The sequence below is a fragment of the Eurosta solidaginis genome, chromosome 4, assembly GCF_040869045.1.
Source record: "Eurosta solidaginis isolate ZX-2024a chromosome 4, ASM4086904v1, whole genome shotgun sequence".
NCBI classification, from domain to species: domain Eukaryota; kingdom Metazoa; phylum Arthropoda; class Insecta; order Diptera; family Tephritidae; genus Eurosta; species Eurosta solidaginis.
Window position 1 is genome coordinate 70,567,790 of NC_090322.1, and position 23,905 is coordinate 70,591,694.

General features: G+C 42.6%; 1 protein-coding gene across 1 annotated transcript in view; it reads right to left on the bottom strand.

Moving 5' to 3' along the window:
• Positions 1-3,861, bottom strand: part of LOC137249942 (zinc finger CCCH domain-containing protein 18) — a 91,868-nt gene extending 88,007 nt beyond the window's left edge. Inside the window, exon 1 of the mRNA XM_067782038.1 lies at positions 3,469-3,861. Within this exon, the coding sequence (XP_067638139.1) occupies positions 3,469-3,766 (298 nt within the window). The 5' untranslated portion in view covers positions 3,767-3,861. The remainder of the gene's footprint in view (positions 1-3,468) is intronic.
• Between the last annotated feature and the right edge of the window lie 20,044 nt (positions 3,862-23,905).

Genomic DNA, 23,905 nt, shown 5'->3' on the forward strand with positions numbered 1-23,905 from the left:
TGCTAGTCGAAGGGAAATGCTTGGTGTGATATTTATGACAAAACTTTTAAATGGATCAATTTCGAGCCCATTCCTTCTGAATGAAGTGAACTTTTGCGTTCCCTCTCGGACATCGAGACACTTCAAACCTCTTCTGCTGAAACAATGTAGAACGAATTTCGAACAAAATGAACCTTTTCGGCGTTTATGCCAAGATTATAACTCTCACTCAAACACATTTGATAGCTCGGACTCCCTTTTTTCTATAAAAAAGATTGTTCTCACCTCTCTAAATTAATGTATAATACGTTTGCTTCTGTTCTCTTTAAGTATTACGCTTGGCTGATGAAATTTCTTCTGTAGCTGAGCAGTCTCAGATCGTGACGCTTGACAAACCGCTGCCCATCAAAGACTCGGCAAAATAAAAAAAAAAAAAGTTATTATATATATATATAAATCGATCGCGTGAACAGGATTAGCCTGGTTTCATTGGGCCACTTGAGGGCAGCGCGCTGCCACAACGTCCATTAAAAAAAAAAAAAAAACAAAAAAAGTATAAGTGTTATTTATTCACCAGTTTAGTGATTCGAACCTTAGTAGAAGATTTGAAATAAGCGGAATTGCAGTAAATTCGTTACAATAATATGCTTTAGCACGATTTATGTGCATACATACCGATTGAGAATACAGTAAAACATGCAGTTTATTGAAAAATAGGGGATAATGACTCATACATACACAAGAGCACGGGATGTTACCGGCATTCTCAAGTACATCAACAAGTTCGAATGTATCTTGCTGTCCTCAATTTGGTTCAAAATACTGACTACCATTAATGAAAGAAACGTTGTACTCCAAGCTAGAGACGCCACCATAGATGTTGAGGTCCGACATCTAGATGCCTTATTAGCTGATTTGCAGTTGATCAGGACCCAATGGGAAACAATTTTAAACGAATGCAAAACAGTTGCTGTTCTATTGAACATCTCGCCAAAGTTTCAGGATATTCGAAAGAGAAAACCCAAAAGACGTTTTGAAGATAATGGAAATTAGATACGTATGATCCAGTCTGATTTTAAAAACATTACATTCTTGGTGATCATTGACTCGGTAATCACTGGCATTACTGAACGATTTGCAGCTATGAGAAATTTGAACGAGACGTTTTCCTTTTTGTGGCAATTTGAAGACATGGATGAAACTACGGTTCGGGCGAGCGCAGCAAAATTTGCCGAAAAATACAAGTCGGACGTTTCTCAAAGCTTAGAATGCGAAGAAAATCACTTGAAACACATTTACAAAGCAAATTGTGATAAAGGTCTATCACCATTGGGATTGCTAAATGCCATCTATGTTCAACATCTGTATACAGTTATCTTTTGCACTATACCTATCACTGTAGCTAGTGCAGAACGTTCTTTCAGCATCCTTGCAAGAATCAAAACCTGTCATAGATCGTGTTCATCTCAAGAGCCCTGAAACTCGCTTGTCACGCTTTGTGTTGAATCCGTTTTGGCAGGACAGTTAAATTTTGATATTATAAAAAAAATTGCAGCGAAAAAAGCAAGAAAAGCCACTCTTTGGTATCCGAACCTTCTATATTGAATAATTAAAATTTATAATCATCATTATATTTATCAGAAATGTACTAAAATGTTACCAACTAACTGGAAAAGATTATTTTAAACAATATGTGGCTGTTAAAAGAGTTAATAAAAAGTATAAATAGTGAATATTCTGTGATAATTTTATTTTCAGCTCTTAGTCCAAAAATCATTTAGTTGATGTGGGAAAAATTTTTGTTGATGTAATTCATCAATACCCAACAAGCAAAGTAAACGTAATGTAAATTTATAAAAAGTTTTCTCAAACAAACACTAAACTTACAAAACGTTGATTTTTTGTTTACAAATTGTTTAGAAATAAGCGTGAAATAATCGAAACGCCTCGTTGCTTTGAAGCTTATAAATGTAAACTTATAAAACTTTTCTAAAAGGAAGCTTGTTATAAATGTTTCCCAAAACGTTTTATAAATGATAATTATTATTTCAATAATATTAACAAATACATATGTGTACGTACCTAAATATACGTATGTACTAATTCTGAATTGCATGCATACATTAAATGAAGAATGGCTGCAATTCTAATGGGTTGAAGGAGAACCCGGGAAACGGTTTAAATGCAGCTTTTCATGAATAAACGTTTATGAAAATAATATGAAATTTCCAAGTTGAAAAATATTGAAAAATATTTTCTCGTCTTTTTTGTAAACATTTACAATTTACTTGCAAAGCTAAATTATTTATCAACATATGCCCTAAAGCTTATAAAATATTTTCTGAAAAAAATTTAAATATATTTAGTACTGAAATCGTTTATATAACGTTTAACACAGCAAGTTTACTTTAAGTTACTTTTCAAAAAATTTACAGAAATGCCTGTTGTGTAATGATTCATCACATGAGACGTCATTAATTCAAATTAATCAAATGTATTAGTGGATTTTTTATAGGGGCCCGTAAATTGTTTAGTCCCGGGCCCGGATTTTCTCTCTACGGCCCTGCATGGCAGTTCTATGCAATGACTTGTGTCAAAGATTTGTATAAAGAATGTGAAATAATTTTTAAACACACTAAATATTGATTTGGTTAATCCAAAATGAATTTTTATTTGGCATTTGTTTTGTGCTTTTTCATGATTGTTTTTTGTTACCCAGCGACAAATTTATGGGATTTGGTTTTGTGCATGTTCGTAATTGTTTGGGTTTTTTGTTAGCCATATTGGGGTTATTATAGTGATTTATATTGTTTTAAGTATGCATATTAGTTGTTTATTAAATGAAGTACTTGGTAATTCTTTTGAAGTGAGGATTGTGTTTTTTTGAAGTTTTTGTACGTCCCAAGATCTGGCAATTTGCGCAGCGCATATGTAGGTGTAGGAGAACATAGCGTGATTTTAGCTTTATACCAAGCAATGTCAATTTCATTAGACTAGTGATCAAAATCATTAGGTAGTGATCCAAAGTTGTACCATTTCTCGTCATATGGACGCGTAAACTTGAAAACGATAGAAACACATTAGGATTTAAGCTCTTTTATTATTTCATGATCACTAACGCTATTAGCTATTTTGGTATTTCACTATGACTGGACATAAATTAGCTAATGTTTTCTATTTTAAAATTGTCTGTTACTTTTTTGTTTCGTGCCAGTATACGTGACGATCCGTCTTAAGGCAGTTTTACGTCATCAAAATGCGTTGAAATTTAGTCGAATGTTTTTTGTTTTATTACAAAGGGACTGATGTGATTGTTACATACAAACATATTTCGGCTGATTCAGTGGTGTTTGTTTGTGTACTTTATCAACTTGCTGTGATGTGTATATCGCATGGGACGATAGATTTGAAAGCTTTAAGTTTATCAGACATATCTTAATTATAACATTGGCGTAGTTTGAATTAGTTCGATATTCTAAATAAACTTACTTTTGGCTGATGAATTTTCCATTGGTGATTTAATACCATCATTTTCATTATCGCTAGACGAAGATGACGAAGAAGAATTAAAGTCAGATTTTGATGAAGAATGTGGAGAGTTGGCACCATCATTAGAACATCGTGAATTAGGTCTAGATCGGCTCTCGATTTCGCCAGTTGCCTGCATATGAAGTGCATTTGCAGTTTGTGGTTCTATCGATGGTTCAGGTGATGATCTTGAATTTTCTGAAGAATTCGACGAGGAGTTTGATGCCGATGAGCCTGGATTAGAATCATCCGACTCCATTTTCTATAAAAATTGGATTTGTCACAACGAAAAACAGGGAACACTGCGGATAGAAACAAATGTGCATTACTAAAAAATAGATAAAATATTTTTCGCAAATCTGAAATGAAATAGTAATTATGGATATTTTTTATTCAAGCAGGCCAAAACACCACACCAGGCCGTTCATGTATTTTTGCCAACTAAGTAAATAAAATAACTGACAGAAGCGATAAAATCCTTAAACACTGAAACTGTCTAGTGTCTACTTTGTAAGGCACGTTTAATCACAATTTTTCTTCTGTCAATTCTTTATATCTTTCATGAAAACAAATCTTATATAAACTTCGGAGAGATGTTTTTGTAAATATAAAAAGAGAGAAACCAATCAAATATACCGCAATGATGTTGTTGTTGTTGTTGTAGCGATAACGTTGCTCCCCGAAGTCTTTGGGGAGTGTTATCGATGTGATGGTCCTTTGCCGGATCCGGTACGCTCCGGTACCATAATTAAGGTGCTAGCCCGACCATCTCGGGAACGATTTATGTGGCCACATTAAACCTTCAGGCCATTTCCTCCCTCCCCACCCCAAGTTCCATGAGGAGATTGGGGTCGCCAGAGCCTCGTCTGTTAGTGAAACAGGAATCGCCGCGGATAGGTGAGGTTGACAATTGGGTTTGGAGAAGCTATATATTGCGCTGGCAACCTGAAGGGTTGCGCTACACAGGTCCTTGAATCTGGTATTGTAGTCGCCTCTTACGACAGGCATATCTACCGCGGGTATATTCTGATCCCCTAACCCGCTGGGTGATGCCGCAATGATCATGACGAACAGTTAGCACCGCCAGTGTCTTACCAGTTAGTGTAAAGTAATAGCGGTACATATTGGACTATTCACTCACTAACATGCCATGGGGTGCCTGAACTACTATGTTTAATTTTGAAGTCGGAATTTTTCGTAGTATTTCAATTTCGAGAAAATACCGCTAGCGCTTTTTGAGAAAACTGCATTTTAATGCATCATCATGAAATATCAATTACACTGTTTAATAGTGAAAATACGCTCTTGGCGGGATATACCTTAAGTTTATATTTGTTTATACAGAATTTTTAAGCTATCGAGAATGTTGTTGTTGTTGTAGCAGTGGCTTCGCCCCATGCAATAGGACCGACCGATCACAAATTGTCATCAACATCCTCTAACGGGAGTCCAAGGAAATTTACAGTTTCAACAGGGGTGGACCACAGTGAGAGGGGTGTTAGAGGTGTTGGTTCCACATTACAATTGAATAGATTGTTGGTGTTATGTGGGGACACATTGCAAGCAGGACATACATTTTGAGCGTGGGGGTTGGATAGGTAAGAGTTTAACCTGTTACAGTATCCAGATCGTAGTTGAGCTAGAATGACTCGCGTTTCCCTAGGGAGTGTGCGTTCCTCTTCTGCAAGTTTAGGGTATTTTTCTTTGAGTACAGGATTCACCGGGCAATTCCTGGCATTTAGGTCCGAGGACCGTTTGTGGAGTTCACTAAGGACCTGCTTGTGTTTTTTGGCTTCATACAGCTGTGTTCCCAGGTGCCGTATTTTCTCATAATGCTTACGGAGATGACTCCTTAAGCCCCTGGGCGGTGTTGACTCATCAATCAGATGTCTGTTGGGATGCCCAGGTTTCTGGGTATTCAACAGAAACTGTTTGGTTGGCATTCCATTTCTCTCCTTGATGGTAAATATTCTCGCCTCATTATGTAGATGGTTTTCGGGGGACATAAGAAGACAGCCCGTGGCGATTCTGAGGGCAGTATTTTGGCAGGCCTGTAGCTTCTTCCAGTGAGTAGTCTTTAGGCTTGACGACCATATATGGGACGCGTAGCATGCAATCGGCTGGCCAATTGCTTTGTAAGTGGTAATGAGCATTTCTTTATCTTTTCCCCAAGTACTACCAGCAAGAGATTTGAGGATTTTATTACAGCTCTGGATTTTCGGTACAATTGCGGCTGCATGCTCACCAAAATGTAGATCCTGATCGAACGTAACACCAAATATTTTGCGGTGTAAGACAGTCGGTAGCGTAGTGCCATTGACGTGGATGTTCAAAATGGCCGACATTTGTGACGTCCATGTTGTAGCCGTTTATTTTGTTGCAAAGCTCATCGATCTGTGGGCCTGGACCTGTGGTCATTATTGTGCAGTCATAGGCATAGGAAACGATAGTAACTCCTTCTGGTGGCGAAGGTATCTTTGATATGTAGAAGTTAAACAAAAGTGGGGATAGGACACCACCCTGTGGCACCCTTTGTTTAATTCTTCTTGGTTTTGATGTTCAGTTTATAAATTGCACCGATTCCTGCCGGCCACCCAGATAATTTGCGGTCCACCTTTTAAGATATGGGAGAAGGATAGACCCTTTTTGCAGTAACGTGCCATGGTTGACCGTATCAAAAGCTTTTGATAGGTCTGACGCAACGAGTACTGTTCTATGGTGAGGGTTTTGTATTAAACCGCAATTTATCTGGGTGCTAATGACATTTAGTGCGGTGGTGGTGCTATGAAGTTTTCTAAAGCCATGCTGATGACAGGCTAGCTGCAAATTTGCTTTGAAATAGGGAAGCAAAATGGCTTCAAGCGTCTTGGCTACTGGCGATATGAGAGATATCGGGCGATATGACTCTCCTATGTTAGCTGGTTCCCTAGGCTTTAGTAGCGGGACCATCTTGGCCATTTTCCCTTTTTCGCGGATGACAAAGGTGAACAGTGGCAGGTTGAAGACATGTGCTAAATATTTTAAACCCTCTTTTCCTAGGCTTTTAAGCATCGGCATGGATATGCCGTCTGGGCCCACTGCTTTAGATGGTTTAGCGTGACCGATGGCATCCTCAACCTCTTTGGCGGTGATGGTAATTGGGGACGCGCTGAATTTATGTTTATGTGCGTGTCTTTTGGCCCTCCGTCTAACTTTGTGAACCGGAGAATGCATTATATATTGCCGGCAAAAATGCGCTCGCCCATTTTTTCGCATCCGCACTTTATGGAAATTTTGTCATTGTGCTTGGACGGATTCGATAGGGAATTTACCGTGGACTAAGCTTACCCACACCGGCAGAGGGGTAACAACGACTTAGAAGCTCCTCCCATTTCGCCCGCTTGTGTTTATCCACAAGCAATCTGATGCGTTGGTTTATATCCCTTATTTGGGGGTCGCCGGGATCGAGCTGTCTTATAAGGTCACGTTCTCTCGCTAAATTTGCGGCCTCCGCCGGAAAATGAGGCCAATTCGGAAATTCTTCCGGCGGGAATGAAGCGAGCCGAGGCGGATTCAATTACCTTGCGGAAAGCACGCTCCCCTTGGCGAGCATCAGTCGGGATAGGGAGGGCAGCAAAGCGGCTGTCTGTAAAAGATTCATATTCATCCCATTTTCCTTTTTTAAAGTTTATGAAAGTGCGTTTTTCGGTGACGGTGAAGTCGGCGGTACGCTCGAGCGAAATAAGTATTGGCAGGTGGTCGGATGCCAATGTTACCATCGACTTTACGAGTCATGCGCTCACGATTGATATATCTGGCGAGCTGTGACAGCTTCCTACCATACGTGTGGGGGCGTCTCCGTTTATTGTACAGAACGTCGTTTCTTCTATTTGATTCGCCAACATCTCACCCCTGCTGCCTGACTGCAAGTTTGAATGCCATAGGTCGTGATAGGTATTGAAATCGCCTAAGATAATGCGATTTTCGCCAGTGAGTAAGGCGCTGTAGATGTTGATGATTTCTAGGTTTACATCGCCCGACCGGACAGATAAGCCTTGACGTTCTAAGACACTGTCCCTGAGGCCGATGTCGGGATCAAATAAATGATATTGCACAGAGTGGTGCATGACAAACGCGACGCCACCTCCATTTCCGCTCTCGCGATCTTTTCTGTGGACATTATACCCAGAACAAGTCTGCAGAGCAGATCTTGCTGTGAGTTTAGTCTCTTGAATCGCAGCAATGCGTATGTTGTGCTCTTCATGAAATCGACTATCTCCGTGATCTTCCCAGTTAATCCATTACAGTTTAACTGCAGAATTCTGAAGTGCAACGTAGGAGACGTCGCCACTCTAGAATTAACTCCCCTGACCTAACCAGTCAACTAAATTTTGCTGTTCCTGCTAGGGCCTCCAGACATTTTGTGCCTTTTCATTTACCTCTATGCCGGCAAAATTTTGCTAGAAATAGTCCCCTACGTCATTGGTGCTCGCGTTACAATGAAAGAACGTCTTCGTTAAAAACTATAGTATATATATACCATCGCGACAAGACTGGAATACCAGACAACATACGGTACCGAGTGCCATCAACATATTCACGGATGGTTCTAAGCTTGACGGGAAGGTGGGAGCAGGCCTCTTTTCGCCGGATATGGGTCTAGAAGATAATAATATACTAGCCCACCAACAATCAGGCTTTAGATAGAAACATTCTTGTGAGACAGCTCTTAATTTGGTGATACATGACTGGAGAGAAGAGTTAAATAATAAAAAAGTGGTTGTTTCAGTCTTCCTTGACCTCAAAAGAGCATTCAAAACAGTGGATAGGGAGATCTTAATTAAAAAAATGCAACGTATAGGTATAACTGGTATAGAACTTGACTGGTTTCGCAGCTATTTGAAGCAGAGGAGACAGAAAACGGTTATAAATACCGTGATGTCTGATGAATTGGAAGTGCCCATAGGGTTACCACAAGGCTCAGTTTTGGCACCGATACTGGTTTTAATTTATATTAATGATATAGTTAACGCTATTGAAGTTTGTGAAATTAAACTATTCGCTGATGATGCATTAATAATGATTAGTGAGAATAATATTAATTCTGCACTTTCTAAAATACAACATGAACTGAATAACCTGTATAAATGGTTGTGCGGAAATATACTGAAACTTAATATAAATAAAACGAAATTTATGATAATAACAAGGAGGAACGTTAATGAGGAGGATATAATTGGTTTAAAAATAAATGATGAAAGCATACAAAAAGTTGACAGAATAAAATATTTAAGAATTATAATTGATAACAAACTCAAGTTTGATGAACATATAAACTACACAGTCGAGAAAGTTGCGAAAAAAATTGGGGTTATGCAGAGAACATCCAAATATATTCAAAAAAAGTAAAAAATAATTATATATAAGTCCATTATAGAACCACACTTTGTATACTGCCCATCAATTCTATTCATTGTGTCAGACAAAGAAATAGATAAACTTCAAAAGATGCAAAACAGATGTATGAGATTTATTCTTAAAAAACCTAGAGATACTCGTACGGCTGATATGTTGAGAAGTTTGAACTTGTTAAGTGTCAAGCAAAAGATTTTTTTTCACGCTATGAAGTTTATATTTAATATTAAAAGTGAAAATGTACCTGAATATCTAAGTAAAAACGTAGTACTAGTTAAGCAAACACATAACATTAATACAAGGAATAAACATAATTTCAAACTGCCTTTATTCAGAACTGAAATAGATCAGCAAAATATTTTTTATAAAGGTCTAAAAAGTTTCAATGAACTGCCTATAGATATAAAAGTTGTAGCTCTGTTCTCCTTACCCACTTCAGACATCGTATGCTAATAAATAATCAGTTCTTCATTACTTCCATACGTCTCTGGAACTCGCTCCCTTCTAGACTTAGGCTTCTAAGCAATGCTCTGCTCTTCAATAAAGAATTATCAAGTTTCTATAATAACCTAGACAATTAAAATACTGATTTCTTCTAAGCAAATGTACTCTATCATTCGTTTATTTATTTATTTATTATTAAATAGATTATTTATTGTAACCTTTCCTTAGCCATAGTCATTAGCTTTAAGTTTCAAGTTTAAATTGTTCCTTTTTTTATGCCTTTTACCGACTAGCACTATAAAATAATTTTTGCCAAATTGTTGTGCTGGGATGAATTGCCTAATAAATACAAATACAAATCGTAGCTTTTAAAGCAAAGCTTTACGAATATTGTAAAACCTTAGCAATAAGATAGTAAATTGTAATCTAATTTAATCTATGAATTAGGCTTTTTTGCCGTAATAAATAAATGAAATGAAATGAAATGAAGGAGGTCTCTTTTCGCCTACCAGATCACTGTAGTGTTTACCAAGCGGAAATGCTGGCAACACACAGTGCTGTGAACCATCTCGGGTCTATGCCTAAGGATGGTAAACGGGTGTTTATTTCTCAGACAGCCAGGCCGCATTAAAGGCGGACTCATTCGTCGACAACGCAAAGTCGGTCTCTTACCGAGATGGCTCAGCACTTCAGTATCAGCCTTGTATGGGTACCTTGGCACAGGGATATTGAAGGCAACTGCAGAGCAGACGAGCTGGCCAGAAGAGGCACCACCGACCATATCCTTCCGGGAAATGATTCGGTAGGTATACCCATGGTCACTTTCAGGCTTCATGTGAACACAAGCACTATAAGAATTGCAAATGGACTATGGTCAGCCATATCACCGTGTGAGACATCCAGGCAAACCTGGCCCTCATATGACAAGGGGCGCACAGGAGCGCTTCTGATTTTAAACAAATCAGTTCTATCGTCCCTTATAACGGTTCTAACAGCGCATGGTGCTAGAATGGGGGCAACGACCTTCGACTACTGTTGCAGCTGCAGATATATAGAAGAGGAAGAGAGTGTACAGCACCTTCTCTGTCATTGTCCAGCGCTTAGTAGGCGTAGGTTGGCCATCCTTGGTAAACCTTTTCTACATGACTTCTCTGAGGTCTCTAGCTATGAAATAAAGGCTCTAGCAAAATTTATAATTTCCACGAGGCGGTTTGGCCCGCTTTAGGCAGGGTAGGGGTCCTCTTTGAGACCGTATAGGGTATTACAATGGGCCCATTGGTGGCCTAAGTAATGAGCTGTTACCATAGTGTCCAGTCAGCCCTTGCAATATCACCTAACCTACAATGATTTGTATAACTGCATTGGCTTTGAATGTTCGTTTGCCGCTTTACATACTGCTATACTCTTAGGTTTAGCCTGATATTTTAATTTTATTTTTTCTTATACAATGTGATGTCAAATTTTTATAACATACTAATTTTCTATGTACCTCTTTTAATCTTTTTAATTTTAAGGATAGCTCTGTACTTACATATATATCTGTCTATTACAATATTAGTCGACCGCTTTGTGTTTGCGTCGACTTTAAATAAATAAATAAATAAGTGACGGGTGACTACGCCTGGGTTGTGAAAGGCTAGGACGCAACTGCTAGGAAAGTGGCTTTAGTAGCGGGGCCACACATATATATTCTGTGCTGGCAAACGGTGCAAAAGGTGGTAGGGACTAAGAGTCTGTTTCCCCGAACTACACGATTGCTGCCGGAAAAGAGGGTGGAAGAAGACGGGGGATGATGCTCGGTATTGCTACCCACTCTAATAAGGTGATTGTAGTTATGAGTGGGAGCGGCTGTATGAGCTGGTGGCGCCGTAGGGCGCGAGCAGCAGCGGGTACTTGTTGTAGCTTTCCGAAAGGTCATTGAATTCGCCTTGGCTAGTTTCATTCCCGCCGGAAGAATTCCGGAAATCCGGCCACACTTTCCGACGGAGGCCTCAAATTTAGCGAGAACGTGACCGCACGACAGTACGACCCCGGCGAACCCAAATAAGGGATATAAACCAATGCATGAGATTGTTTGTGGATGAGCACAAGCGGGCGAAATCGGGGAGCATTTAAAGAATTGTAACCTCTCTTCCGGTGTGGGTAAGCTTTGGCCACCGCAGTCCCCATGTTGTGGTTGTTGTATTAATAGTGCTTCGCCCCATTCAATGGGCACGACCACTCACAAATTGTCATCAAAGTCCTCTAACGGGAGTTCAAGGAAACTGGCTGTTTCAATAAGGGCGTGAAGATAGGTGGGTTCCACATTACAATTGAAAAGATTGTTGGTGTCATGTAGGGGCATATCACATGCAGGACATACCTTACGTAGGCCTCACTATGTAGATGGTGTTCGGGGATCATAAGAAGACATCCGGTGGCGCTTCCCAAGGCAGTCGGTTCTATGTACCGGAGCGACTCGGGATTTTTCCCGACCAAGGACTGTCATTTCAGTGTAACCCCATTTAATTTGTTGCGTCCCTCACACAAATTGTCATCCTCCCAGCAGCTCCTTGCAGCGGGACTGCTCCATATTCTCTTGCTCCGGGAAGGTATCGAATATGTGGTAATAGACTGTGTGGTAATAGACTGAAACTAAACATAAATAAAACTAAATATATGATAATAACAAGGAGGAATATCAATGAGGAGGATATAGCCGAGCTAAAAATAAATGATGAAATCATACAAAGAGTTAACAGTATAAAATACTTAGGAATAATAATTGATAATAAACTCAAATTTGAAGATCATATAAATTATACAATTAAAAAAGCTGCTAATAAAATAGGAGTGATGCAGAGAACAACGAAATTCATTCAGAAAAAGTACAAAATAATCTTATATAAATCAGTTATAGAACCGCACTTCGTGTACTGCCCGTCCATTCTATTCATAATATCGGATAAAGAAGTAGACAAGCTCCAAAAGCTTCAAAATAGATGCATGAGATTTATTCTTCAGAAACCTAGAGATACACGAACGGCTGACATGTTGAAGACTTTAGACTGGTTAAGTGTGAAACAAAAGATTTTTTTCCACTCCATGAAATTCATATTTAATATTAAACATGGAAATGTACCTGAGTATTTAAATAAAAATATAGCATTAGTTGAGCAAACTCACAACATAAATACGAGGAGCAAACATAATTTCAAATTGCCGTTTTTTAGAACTGAAATTGATCAACAGAACATTTTCTACAAGGGTCTGAAAAGTTACAATGAACTGCCTATGGATATAAAAAGTTGCAACCAAATAACAGTATTTAAAACAAAATTATATGAATATTGTAAAACCTTAGCTATAAGATAAAAAACTGTAATATTTTCAAATTTACGAATTAGGCTTCTGGCCGTAATAAATAAATAATCTAATCTAATCTAATCTAATCTAATCCAATCCAGGTCCGTCTCCTGACCCCGGTCCTGAGAAATGGTTTTGCTGCATCTGCCGGAAAAGAATCTTTCTAGGACGGTCATAGTCTGTTCAGTGTGTCTCGTGTAAGGGATGGTTGCATCGGACAGGTTGTTCTGGGCTTGACCCCAAAACCCAACGTCCACGTAACTTTTATAAATCTTTTGTGGCTTCTTGCTGTTCACGCCCAAGGGCGTCCCTTAGTCTACGCATAAGCGCCCCCCTCCCCCCACTACCTGCCAGCTGCCCCGCTGCTCAGCAAGCCACAACAAGTACCCGCTGCTGCTCGCGCCCCACGGCGACAACAACTCAAACAGCTGCTACCACTCATAACTACTATCTTCGTAGTAGAGTCGGTAGCAATGCTGAGCATCAGCCCCTGCCCCCGTCTTCTCCCCCTCTTTTCCGGCAGCAATCGTGTAGTTCAGGGAAACAGACTCTTAGTCCCTACCTCCGTTTGCACCGTTTGCCAGCACAGAATATATATGTTTGCGACATCCGCCCAATGCAGCTCCTGCCTTTGGTGCCACTTTCCTAGATGTTCTGGTCTCCGCGACGGCAATCTCCCGACGGGTTTCATTGCGCCATGTTGTCAGGTCGCAAACCCAACTCATCCGGGTACCCCAAGGACGCCCAGTCCCAGGGCCACAACAGCAATTGCGTCCAAGCCTTGCTCAACCCAGGCGTAGTCACCCGTCACTTACCCCTAGAGTGGCGACGTCCCCCCCTATGCACGTCAGAATTCTGCAGTTAAACTGTAGTGGATTAACTGGGAAGATTACGGAGATAGTCGATTTCACGAAGCGGCATAACATCCGCATTGCTGCGATTCAAGAGACTAAACTCATAGCGAGATCTGCATTGCAGACCTGCTCTGGGTATAATGTCCACAGAAAAGATCGCGAGAGCGGAAATGGAGGCGGCCTCGCGTTTATCATACACCACTCTGTGCAATATTATATATTTGATCCTGGCATCGACCGCAGGGACAATGTCTTAGAACGTCAAGGCCTATATGTACGGTCAGGCGATGCAAACCTAGAAATCATCAACATCTACATCCCTCTTGCCACCTGTTGCCGCAGTGGATACCGCCCTAATATCAGCGCCTTACTCACTGGCAACAATCGCATTATCTTAGGCGATTTCAATGCCCATCGCGATCTATGGCATTCAAATTTGCGGGCGGACAGTAGGGGTGAGATGTTGGCGGATCAAATAGAAGAAACGACGTTCTGCATAATAAACGGAGACGCCCCCACACGTATGGTAGGAAGCTGTCACAGTTCGCCAGATATCTCAATCGTGAGCGCAGAACTCGTAAACTGCGTCAACTGGCAGCCGATGGTAAATTGGCATCCGATTGGTACCGCTGACTTCATCGTCACAGAAAAACGCACTTTCATAAACTTCAAAAAAGGAAAGTGGGAAGAATATAAATCTTTTACAGACAACCTCTTTGCTGCCCTCCCTATCCCGACTGATGCTCGCCAAGGGGAGCGTCCCTTCCGCAAGGTCATTGAATCCGCCTCGGCACGTTTCATTCCCGCCGGGAGAATTCCCGAAATTCGGGCCCCACTTCCCAGCGGAGGACGCAAACTTAGCGAGAGAACGTGACCTTATAAGACAGCTTGATCCTGGCGATCCCCAAATAAGGGATATAAACCAACGCATCAGATTGCTTGTGGATGAATACAAGCGGGCGAAATGGGAGGAGCACCTAAGAGGTTGTAACCTCTCTGCCGGTGTGGGTAAACTTTGGTCCACCGTAAAGTCCCTATCGAATCCGTTGTTGTTGTTGTTGTTGTTGTAGCAATGCTCGCCCCACCTAATAGCCGCGACCGATCACAAATTGTCATCAATATCCTCTAACGGGAGTCCAAGGAAACTTGCCGTTTCAACAGGGGTGGACCATAAGGAAAGGGGTGTTAGAGGCGTTGGTTCCACATTACAATTAAAGAGATGGTTGGTGTCATGTGGGGACACATTGCAAGCAGGGCATACATTTTGTATGTCGGGGTTGATTCTGGATAGGTAAGAGTTTAACCTGTTACAGTATCCAGAACGAAGTTGAGCAAGAGTGACACGCGTTTCCCTGGGGAGTATGCGTTCCTCTTCTGCGAGTTCTGGATATTTTTCTTCAAGTACTGGATTCACCGGGCAATTCCCGACATAAAGGTCCGACGTCTGTCTATGGAGTTCACCAAGGACCTGCTTGTGTTTTTCCGCTTCATACGGCTGGGTTCTCAGGTGCCGTATTTCCTCAAAATGCTTACGGAGATGACTCCCTAGGCCCCCAGGCGGTGCTGGTTCGTCAATCAGATGTCTGTTGGGATGCCTGGGTATTCAACAGAAACTGTTTGGTCAGCATCTCATTTCTCTCCCTGATGGGGAGTATTCTCGCCTCATTATGCAGATGGTGTTCTGGGGACATAAGAAGACAGCCCGTGGCGATTCTGAGAGCAGTATTTTGGCAGGCCTGTAGTTTCTTCCAGTGGGTGGTTTTTAGGCTTGGCGACCATATGGGTGACGCGTAGCACGTAATCGGCTGGCTAATTGCTTTGTATGTGGTCAAGAGCGTTTCTTTATCTTTTCCTCAGGTACTGCCAGCAAGGGATTTGAGGATTTTATTACGGCTCTGAATTCTAGGAACAATTGCGGTTGCGTGCGCACCAAAATGTAGATCCTGATCAAACGTCACACCCAAGATTTTGGGGTGTAGGACAGTCGGTAGCGTAGTGCCATCGACGTGGATGTTCAATATGGTCGACATTTGGGGCGTCCATGTTGTAAATAAGGTCGCGGAAGATTTAGTCGGTGACAATGCCAGGTTTCGCGAGGCGAAAAAACTGGAGAGATCAGGGAGATAGCCGTTTATTTTATTGCATAGCTCATCGATCTTTGGGCCGGGCCTGTAGCCATTATTGTGCAGTCATCGGCGTAGGAAACGATTGTGACTCCTTCCGGTGGTGAAGGTAGCTTAGATATGTAGAAATTAAACAAAAGCGGGGATAGGACACCACCCTGTGGCACCCCTTGTTTAATTCTCCTTTGTTTTGATGTTTCGTTTCTGAATTGCACCGATGCCTGCCGACCACCCAGATAATTTGCGGTCCACCTTTTAAGACATGGGGGAAGGGTAGACCCTTCCAGGTCTTGCAGTAACGAGCCATGGTTGACCGTATCAAAAGCTTTTGATAGGTCTAACGCTACGAGTACTGTTCTATGGTGGGGATATTGATTCAAACCGCAATTTATCTGGGTGCTAATGACATTTAGCGCGGAGGTAGTGCTATGGAGTTTTCTGAAGCCATGCTGATGAGGGGCTAGCTGCAAATGTGCTGGGAAATAAGGGAGCAAAATGGCTTCAAGCGTCTTTGCCACTGGCGATAGGAGAGATATCGGACGATATGACTCACCTACGTTAGCTGGTTTCCCAGGCTTTAGTAGCGGGACCACCTTGGCCATTTTCCATTTCTCGGGTATGACAAAGGTGGAAAGAGACAGGTTGAAGACATGCGCTAAATATTTGAAACCCTCTTTCCCTAGGTTTTTAAGCATCGGCATGGCTATGCCGTCTGGGCCCACTGCTTTGGATGGTTTAGCGCGACCAATGGCGTCCTCAACCTCTCTAGCGGTGATGGTAATTGGTGACGCGCTGAGTTTGTGTTTATGTGCGTGTCTATTGGCTCTCCGTCTATCTTTGTCGACCGTAGGATGCATTATATACTGTCGGCAGAAAGCGCTCGCGCATTTTTTCGCATCCGACAGCACCTTATCGCCAAAGGCGATGGAAACTTTGCCTTTGTGCTTAGTCGGATTCGATAGGGACTTTACGGCGGACCAAAGTTTACCTACACCGGTAGAGAGGTTACAACCTCTTAGGTGCTCTTCCCATTTCGCCCGCTTGTGTTCGTCCACAAGCAATCTGATGCGTTGGTTTATATCCCTTATTTGGGGGTCGCCTGGATCAAGCTGTCTTAAGGTCGCGTTCCCTCGCTAAGCTCGCGGCCTCCGCCGGGAAGTGGGGCCGGATTTCGGGAATTCTCCCGGCGGGAATGAAATGTGCCGAGGCGGATTCAATGACCTTACGGAAGGCACGCTCCCCTTGGCGGGCATCAGTCGGGATAGGGAGGGCAGCAAAGCTGTTGTCTGTTGCAGATTTGTATTCTTCCCACTTTCCTTTTTTGAAGTTTATGAAAGTGCGTTTTTCGGTGACGATGAAGTCGGCGGTACGCTCGAACGAAATAAGTATGGGCAGGTGGTCGGATGCCAATGTTACCATCGGCTGCCAGTTGACGCAGTTTACGAGTTCTGCGCTCACGATTGAGATATCTGGCGAGCTATGATAGCTTCCTACCATACGTGTGGGGGCGTATCCGTTTATTGTGCAGAACGTCGTTTCGTCTATTTGATCCGCCAACATCTCACCCCTACTGTCCGCCCGCAAGTTTGAATGCCATAGGTCGTGATGGGCATTGAAATCGCCTAAGATAATGCGATTGTTGCCAGTGAGTAAGGCCTCGATATTAGGGCGGTATCCACTGGGGCAACAGGTGACAGGAGGGATGTAGATGTTGATGATTTCTAGATTTGCATCGCCTGACCGGACAGATAGGCCTTGACGTTCTAAGACATTGTCACTGCGGTCGATGCCAGGATCAAATATATGATATTGCACAGAGTGGTGTATAATAAACGCGAGGCCGCCTCCATTTCCGCTCTCGCGGTCTTTCCTGTGGACATTATAACCAGAGCAGGTCTGCAATGCAGATCTTGCTGTGAGTTTAGTCTCTTGAATCGCAGCAATGCGGATGTTGTGCCGCTTCATGAAATCGACTATCTCCGTAATCTTCCCAGTTAGTCCCTTACAGTTGAACTGCAGAATTCTGAAGTGCATGAGGGGTGACGCCGCCACTCTAGGGGTAAGTGAGGGGTGACTACGCCTAGGTTCTGGAAGGCCAGGACGCAATTGCTGTTGTGGCCTTGGGACTGGGCGCCCTTGGGCAAGCATTGGGGTACCCGGATGATTTGGGTTTGCGACCTGGCAACATGGCGCGATGAAACCCGTCGAGGGGTTGCCGTCGCGGAGACCAGAACATCTAGGAAAGTGGCACCACCCAAGGCAGGAGCTGCATTGAGCGGATGTCGCAAACCTGTATATTCTGTTGTTGTTGTTGTAGCGATACGGTTGCTCCCCGAAGGTTTAGGGAGTGATCAATGTGATGGTCCTTTGCCGTTTACAGATCCGGTACGCTCCGGTAACACAGCATCATTAAGGTGCTGGCCCGACCATCTCGGGAACGATTTATATGGCCACATTAAACCTTCAGGCCAATCCGGTATTTTAGTCGCCTCTTACGACGGGCATACCTACCGCGGGTATATTCTAACCCCCTGACCCGCTGGGTTGTGTATATTCTGTGCTGGCAGACAGTGCAAACGGAGGCAGGGACTAAGAGTCTGTTTCCCTGACCTGCACGATTGCTGCCAGAAAAGAGGGGGGGAGAAGAAGACGGGGGCAGGGGCTGATGCTCAGCATTGCTACCAGCTCTACTACGAAGGTAGTAGTTATGAGTGGTATCAGCTGTTTGAGTTGTTGGCGCCGTGGGGCGCGAGCAGCAGCGGGTACTTGTTGTGGCTTGCTGAGCAGCGAAGCTGCTGGAAGGTAGTGGGGATACGCTTAGGCGTAGACTACGGGACGCCCTTGGGCGTGAGCAGCAAGGAGCCACAAAAGATTTATAAAAGTTACGTGGACGTCGGGTTTTGGGATCAAGCCCAGAACAACCTGTCCGATGCAACCATCCCTTGCACGAGACACACTGAACAGAATAAGACCGTCCTAAAAAGATTCTTTTCTGGCAAATGCAGCAAAACCATTTCTCAGGACCGGGGTCAGGAGACGGACCCGGACTGGGTTCGATACCTTCCCGGAGTAAGAGAATATGTAGCAGTCCTGCTGCAAGGAGCTGCTGGGAGGACGACAATTTGTGGGAGGGACGAAACAAATTAAATGGGGTCACACTGAAATGACAGTCCTTGGTCGGGAAAAATCCCGAGTCGCTCCGGTACATAGAACCGACTGCCTTGGGAAGCGAATCCGTCTAAGCACAATGACAAAGTTTCCATCGCCTTCGGAGATAAGTGCTGTCGGATTCGAAAAAATGCGCGAGCGTTTTCTGCCGTCAATATGTAATGCATTCTACGGTCGACAAAGATAGACGGAGGCCCAACAGACATGCACAGAAACATAAATTCAGCGCGTCACCAATTACCATCACCGCCAGAGAGGTTGAAGATGCCATTGGTCACGCTAAACCATCCAAAGCAGTGGGCCCAGACGGCATAGCCATGCCGATGCTTAAAAGCCTAGGGAAAGAGGGTTTCTAATACTTAGCACATGTCTTCAAAGTGTCTCTTTCCACCTTTGTCATACCCGCAAAATGGAAAATGGCCAAAGTGGTCCCGCTAATAAAGCCTGGGAAACCAGCTAACATAGGAGAGTCGTATCGTCCGATATCTCTCCTATCGCCAGTAGCAAAGACGCTTGAAGCCATTTTGCTCCCCTACTTCCAAGCAAATTTGCAGCTAGCCTGTCATCAGCATGGCTACAGATAAATTGCGGTTTAAATCAAAACCCCCACCATAGAACAGTACTCATAGCGCTAGACCTATCAACAGCTTTTGATACGGTCAACCATGGCACGTTACTGCAAGACCTGGAAGGGTCTACCCTTCCCCCATGTCTTAAAAGGTGACCGCAAATTATCTGGGTGGTCGGCAGGCATCGGTGCAATTTAGAAACATCAAAACCAAGAAGAATTACACAAGGGTTGCCACAGGGTGGTGTCCTATCCCCACTTTTGTTTAATGTCTACATATCTAAGCTACCTTCACCACCAGAAGGAGTCACTATCGTTTCATACCCCGATGACTGCACAATAATGGCCACAGGCGCAGGCCCACAGATCGATGAGCTCTGCAACAGAATAAACGGCTACCTCCCTGATCTCTCCAGTTTTTTCGCCTCGCGAAACCTGGCATTATCACCGACCAAATCTTCCGCGACCTTATTTACAACATGGACGTCCCAAATGTCGACCATTTTGAACATCCACGTCGATGACACTACGCTACCGACTGTCCTACACCCCAAAATCTTAGGTGTGACGTTTGATCAGAATCTACATTTTGGTGAGCACGCAGCCGCAATTGTTCCGAAAATCCAGGGCCGTAATAAAGTCCTCAAATCCCTTGCTGGCAGTACCTGCGGAAAAGATAAAGAAACGCTCATTACTACATACAAAGAAATTGACCAGCCGTTTACGTGCTACGCGTCACCCATATGGTCGCCAAGCCTAAAAATTACCCACTGGAAGAAGCTACAGGCCTGCCAAAATACTGCTCTCGGAATCGCCCCGGGCTGTCTACTTATGTCCCCAGAACACCATCTACATAATGAGGCGAGAATACTCCCCATCAGGGAGAGAAATGAGATGCTAACCAAACAGTTCCTGTTGAATACCCAGAAGCCTGGGCATCCAAACAGACATCTGATTGATGAGCCAACACCGCCTAGGGGCTTAAGGAGTCATCTCCGTAAGCATTTTGAGGAAATACGGCACCTGAGAACCCAGCCGTATGAAGCAAAAAAACACAAGCCGGTCCTTGGTGAACTCCACAAACAGGCGTTGGCCCTTTATGTCAGGAATTGCCCGGTGAAAGAAAAGTACGCAAGAGGAACGCATACTCCCCAGGGAAACGCGTGCCACTCTTGCTCAACTTCGTTCTGGATACTGCAACAGGTTGAACTCTTACCTATCCAGAATCAACCCCGATATACAAAATGTATGCCACGCTTGCAATGTGTCCCCACATGACACCAACCATCTCTTTAATTGTAATGTGGAACCAAAGCCTCTAACACCCCCTTCATTATAGTCCACCCCTGTTGAAACAGCAAGTTTCCTTGGACTCCCGTTAGAGGATATTGATGACAATTTGTGATCGGTCGCGGCTGTTGGTGGGGCGAAGCACTGCTACAACAACAACAACCCCGGCGACACCCAAATAAGGGGTATAAACCAATGCATGAGATTGTTTGTGGATGAGCACAGGCGGGCGAAATCGGGGAGCATTTAAAGAATTGTGACCTCTCTTCCGGTGTGGGTAATTTTGGCCACCGTAGTCCCCATGTTGTTGTTGTATTAATAGTGCTTCGCCCCATTCAATGGGCACGACCACTCACAAATTGTTATCAAAGTCCTCTAACGGGAGTTCAAGGAAACTGGCTGTTTCAACAGGGGCGTGAAGATAGGTTGGTTCCAGATTACAATTGAAAAGATTGTTGGTGTCATGTAGGGGCATATCACATGCAGGACATACCTTACGTATGTCGGGGCTGATTCTGGACAAGTAAGAGTTTAAGCTGTTTCAGTATCCAGAATGAAGTTGGGCCAGGGTGACCGTGCCTCCCTTGGTAATGTGCTTTCTTCTGCTGCAAGGGTGGGATATAGCATATTAATAACGGGGTTCACTGGATCAAACGGCTTTGTTGGCAGGTGCCGGATCTCGTCATAGTGCTTTAGATGTTCTTTTAATCCCCGTGGAGGTGGTGCTAAATGAAGCAGTTATTTTCTAGGATGTCCTGGTGTGTGAAAATTTAGCAAAAACTGCTTGTTCACCATTTCGTTGTGCTCTTTAATATTGAGCTCTTTGGCCTCACTATGTAGATGGTGTTCGGGGATCATAAGGAGACATCCGCTGGCAGTTCTGATTCCAGCATTTTAACAGGTATGTAGCCTTTTCCAGTTTGTATTTTTAAGACCAGGCGAGCAGACTGGTCACGCGTAGCTCATGAGCGGTCGGCCGATTGCTTTGTACGTGGTTAGCAACGTTTCTTTATCTTTTCCCCATGTGTTGCGTCAAGCGACTTTAGGATTTTATTGCTTCTTTGTACTTTAGAAACAATCTCGGTGGCATGAGCCTTGAAGGTTAGAGTATTATCGAACATTACCCATAAGATCTTTGGGTGACTGACAGTCGGTAGTGTGACACCATCGACGCGTAGGTCCAATATTTGCGAAATCTGCTCCTTCCACGTCGTAAACAGGGTGGCCGTGGATTTTGTCGGTGATAATGCCAAGTTGCGCGAGGTGAAAAAACCGGAAAGATCGGGGAGCTCGATCCCAGTGACCCCCAAATAAGGTATATAAAAAAACGTATCAGATTGCTTGTGGATGAACTCAAGCGGACGAAATGGGAGGAGCACCTAAGCGGTTGTAACCTCTCTGCCGGTGTAGGTAAGCTTTGGTCCACCGTAAAGTCCCTATCGAATCCGCCTAAGCACAATGACAAAATTTCCATCGCCTTTGGCGATAAAGTGCTGTCGAATGCGAAAAAAATGCGCGAGCGCTTTCTGCCGACAATATATAATGCATTCTACGGTCGACAAAGATAGACGGAGGACCAACAGAAATGCACATAAACATAAATTCAGCGCGTCTCCAATTACTATCACCGCCAAAGAGGTTGAGGATGCCATCGGTCACGCTAAACCATCCAAAGCAGTGGGGGCCGACGGCATAGCCATGCCGATGCTTAAAAGCCTAGGGAAAGAGGGTTTCAAATATTTAGCGTATGTCTTGAACCTGTCTCTTTCCACCTTTGTTATTCCCGAAAAATGGAGAATGGCCAAGGTGGTCCCGCTACTAAAGCCTGGGAAACCAGATAACATAGGAGAGTAATATCGCCTGATATCTCTCCTTTCGCCAGTAGCCAAGATGCTTGAAGCCATTTTGCTCCCCTAATTCAAAGGAAATTTGCAGCTAGCCTGTCATCAGACAGATATTCATCTGGTAATAATGGTATTATAGTGATCGATAGTGTTGATGAAAATGAAAGAGACAAATTAAAAGAAATAGTGGACAAAGAAATTAGTAATGAATATGAGATAAAGATACCTCGTGAATATAAACGACTATTTATAACAGGTATGCAATTTGAAAAGAATGGTGATGAATTAATTTAATGTCTACGAAAACAAAATAAATTATTATTATTATTATTAGTATTATATTTATTTATTACGGTCTTTAAGACCTAGTTGATATTAAGTAAACATTTGTTTCATTAAATATTAAGTGTTTTACAATATACAAATAATTTTACTTTAAACTTATTAATATTTTCACAATCTTTTATATCAGTAGGTAGTTCATTGTACATTTTGTACCCTGTGTATTCTAAAGTCTTCTTTGCGAACTCTGGTCTTACTGCAGTCTTATATTATTGCAGTATCAAGTTCCATAACTATAGATCTCGTGATTATATAATATTTTATTGCTCAGGTAACTCGGTAGCATTCCTAATCTTACATGATGTATACATTTCAAAGTGAAGTAACTTATTGACTATTTATACTAAGCTAGTTTAACCGATTCAGCATTATAGTTTTTGATGTTCTTGGGGGACATTTTAATATAAATCGCATTGCCTTGTTTTGTTGTATTTGTAGTCTTTTAATTTGCATATCACTCGCTATCAGCAGAATTGTAGGACAGTATATAAAGTGCGGCTCAATAATTGAACGATACACTATTATTTTATGACGTTGACTAATATGTTTACATGTTCTGTACATGAATCCTATTTTCTGCGCAATTTTTCTTTCAAGATAATTTATATGTTCTCCAAAATTCAGGTTTTCATCAATTAAAACTCCTAAGTACTTCATTTCATTTACTCTTTGAATTAAGTTGTTTTTTATCTTCAGGTTTATATTGTTTAAATCGTTATTACGTATGATGTTCTGGTTTTGCAAAATACCATGAACTTAGTCTTATCTATATTTAACTTCAATTTTTTAAGGCACAACCAGTTGTATAGAGAGTCAAGATCTTCTTGTGCTTTCTGCATTGCACAGTCGGCATATTTCTCATTGATGGTGAGCAGTGCATCATCCGCAAATAGACGTATATTGCAATATTTTAAGCATTTTTTTATATCATTTATGTACAATGTAAATAGTATCGGTGCAAGTACTGAACCTTGAGGCAATCCGATATCTACATCCACAACCGATGAGACTGCGTTTCCAATTACC